The 2,779-nt window shown below is 29.0% G+C and overlaps 1 protein-coding gene across 1 annotated transcript in view; it reads right to left on the reverse strand.

The window, feature by feature from the left end:
- The window catches only part of LOC107618492, a 28,188-nt gene extending 26,833 nt beyond the window's left edge, over positions 1-1,355 (reverse strand). Inside the window, exon 1 of the mRNA XM_016320589.2 lies at positions 1,184-1,355. Within this exon, the coding sequence (XP_016176075.1) occupies positions 1,184-1,295 (112 nt within the window). The 5' untranslated portion in view covers positions 1,296-1,355. The remainder of the gene's footprint in view (positions 1-1,183) is intronic.

A 2,779-nucleotide genomic window follows, 5' to 3' on the forward strand; every position in this document is an offset into this window, starting at 1 on the left:
GAATTGTTTTATTTATACATTAAAAAAAATAAAAAATAAATAATATTATCATTTTTATTTTTTTAAATAAATATAGGTAAAGTTTTGCTTTCACATAAATAAAAAACTAGAGATAACATGAAGATTTAAATTGTCGAGACCCAGCCTGTCATTATCCAATTTTGATGGTTTAAGAACAAAATTTGAAAAATACTTTACTCATTCAATTTTGGTTATAATAAAATGGAGCCGATCTATTCAATTTTTTCTTTAATTTATCTTTCATTTTTATTAATTTACTACTTTTTTTAATTTATTATTTTAGACTAAAATGAGTCAAAAGACATGGCTATCACAGAGGAGCGAAAAAAGACTGAGTTTGTATTGAGTTTTATTGTCTACATCTTATTTTAGCGAGCATATATTATTTCTAACAACAAATTCTTCTTTAGTTACCAATTCTTATTTCTAGCAACATGCACAGTCTCCACTTATGATGCAGCAAAGCTTCGCACAATTATCAACACTTCCTCCCACGCCCGACATATTACTTTGTTCAATTTCAACCAATCCGTCTAATCCAACATTTGATTCTGATTTTTCTTCTCTATATGCTGCAAATACACAATAATTCTTTGAAAAGTTCTTCACAAAGTAATAACTTAACAAATAATTAGGATTTTTTTAAATTAAATCATCCATATCTAGGTATTATTACCAATAATCAATTAAATGATTGTTCTCTTTTTTCCTCTTAAATTTGAACTCAATATATCAAAATACATAGTCAACTAAAATTAATTGATTGGATTAATCTTGGTCACCAAAACGATTCGATTCATTATAAAAATCGGTTAATAATAAATCAGTCAAAATAAAAAAATTGATCAAACAATTAATTAATCGATCGAATTGGTCCAATTTTTTAGTAATTAACTAATTTAAAATAATGAAATACAAAAAATTATTTTTATTACCTGTAAATTTTATTTTCTTTAAAAACTAATTAGTCTTAAATCAAAATTTTAAATGATCAAATTCTTACTTTACTCTTATTTTATAAAATAATTTATGTAACAAACTAACAATCATTATATAATAAATAGATACAAATCAATTATTAAAAATATGTGAGAATAACATAGTTACATAAAATAATAAAAGAATACTATTTGTATAGCAAAACAATGAGTAAAGACATCACCTGCTTCATAGGTAGAGAAAGTCTGAGGAAAATCTCTTGCAACTATCTTTGAAGGAACAATAACAACTAAAGCTAAAAGTCCTAAAATGACTATTGCATATTTTGAAGCCATTTTTGGTAGATGAACAAAATTAGATGAAGAAATATGTGAAAATGATCAAGAGAAGGTAGTTTATATAGAAGAGAAGAAAGACCATGTTACTTAAATATAACCCACCCACACCCAAAACAAATCCCGCGCCCCGTGATAACTATGCGAGAAAAATTTGTAATTAATTTCATGTACATTAAATTAAACATTATAGGAAAAAGAGTCAAATTTGTAATTAATGTGAATAAAATTTATTCTCGTTGTGATAAGAATGATAAGGTGAATGTCCATTTATGATGGGTGGTCCAACATTCTAAAAAAGGAATATATTTAATAATAGTTTGAAAAGTCTTTTCGTGACAACGGACGGGTAAGGGCGGGTTAAGTTTTCGTTGATGTTACACAAGGAATAAAAACAGAAATACTCTTCTCTCTCATACAAATTCTCTTTCTTCTCTCTTTTGAGTATACGTTACTACATATATAATACTAGTAAATAGATTAATTACTACATATATAATACTAGTAAATAGATTAATTACTTTTTAGGAAGACTCGGGTAACAAATTTTTATTATGTCGAAACTCTCTCATCTTGAATTCAATGTGCTTGATATATCTAGAAATAATTATTTATCATGAATATTAGATGCAGAAATTCATTTTGATTCAATGGATCTTGGAGATACCATTAAGGTTGAAAATAATGCATCCCAGAAGGATAAAGCTAAAGCCATGATTTTTCTTCGTCGTCATCTTGACGAAGGATTGAAAAATGAATATATCACATTAAAAGATCCTGCAGATCTTTGGAAAGACCTTAAAGAAAGGTATAATCATCAAAAGACGGTTATACTTCCTCAAGCCCGATATGAATAGACGCATTTGCATCTACAGGATTTTAAATCCATAAATGAATATAATTCTGCAATGTTTCGGATCACCTCACGAATGAAATTATGTGGGGAAAAGATATCTGATAATGATATGTTAGAGAAAACTTTCTCGACCTTCCATGCCTCGAATGTGCTCCTGTAGCAGCAGTATTGAGAAAGAGGGTTTAAAAAATATTCTGAGTTAATTTCTTGCCTTCTTGTTGCTGAACGCAATAATGAGTTGCTTGTAAAAAATCATGAAGCGCGCCCAGCTGGTGCTGCCCCATTTTCTGAAGTAAATGCGGCAAATTACCCCAGAAGAGGTATATGGCAAGGTTTTAATAACAAGAAAAATTATGGAAGGAAAATGAATTATGTTCAAAAGAGAGGATCTCACCAGAAGTGGGGTAAAGAAAGAAATATTGGGAAAAATAAATCAACAGAGGATAAGTGTTTCCGTTGTGGTGTAAAGGGCCATTGGTCGCGTACCTGTCGTACACCAAGGCACCTAGTCCATCTTTATCAAGCATCTTTGAAAAAGGACGACAAGGGAAAAGAGTCGAATTTTGTTTTAAATGATGCTGAAAATTTCACCACTCATTATGATGTATCTGATTTCTTTGAGGATCCT

Source organism: Arachis ipaensis, chromosome B09, assembly GCF_000816755.2.
Source record: "Arachis ipaensis cultivar K30076 chromosome B09, Araip1.1, whole genome shotgun sequence".
NCBI classification, from domain to species: Eukaryota; Viridiplantae; Streptophyta; class Magnoliopsida; order Fabales; family Fabaceae; genus Arachis; species Arachis ipaensis.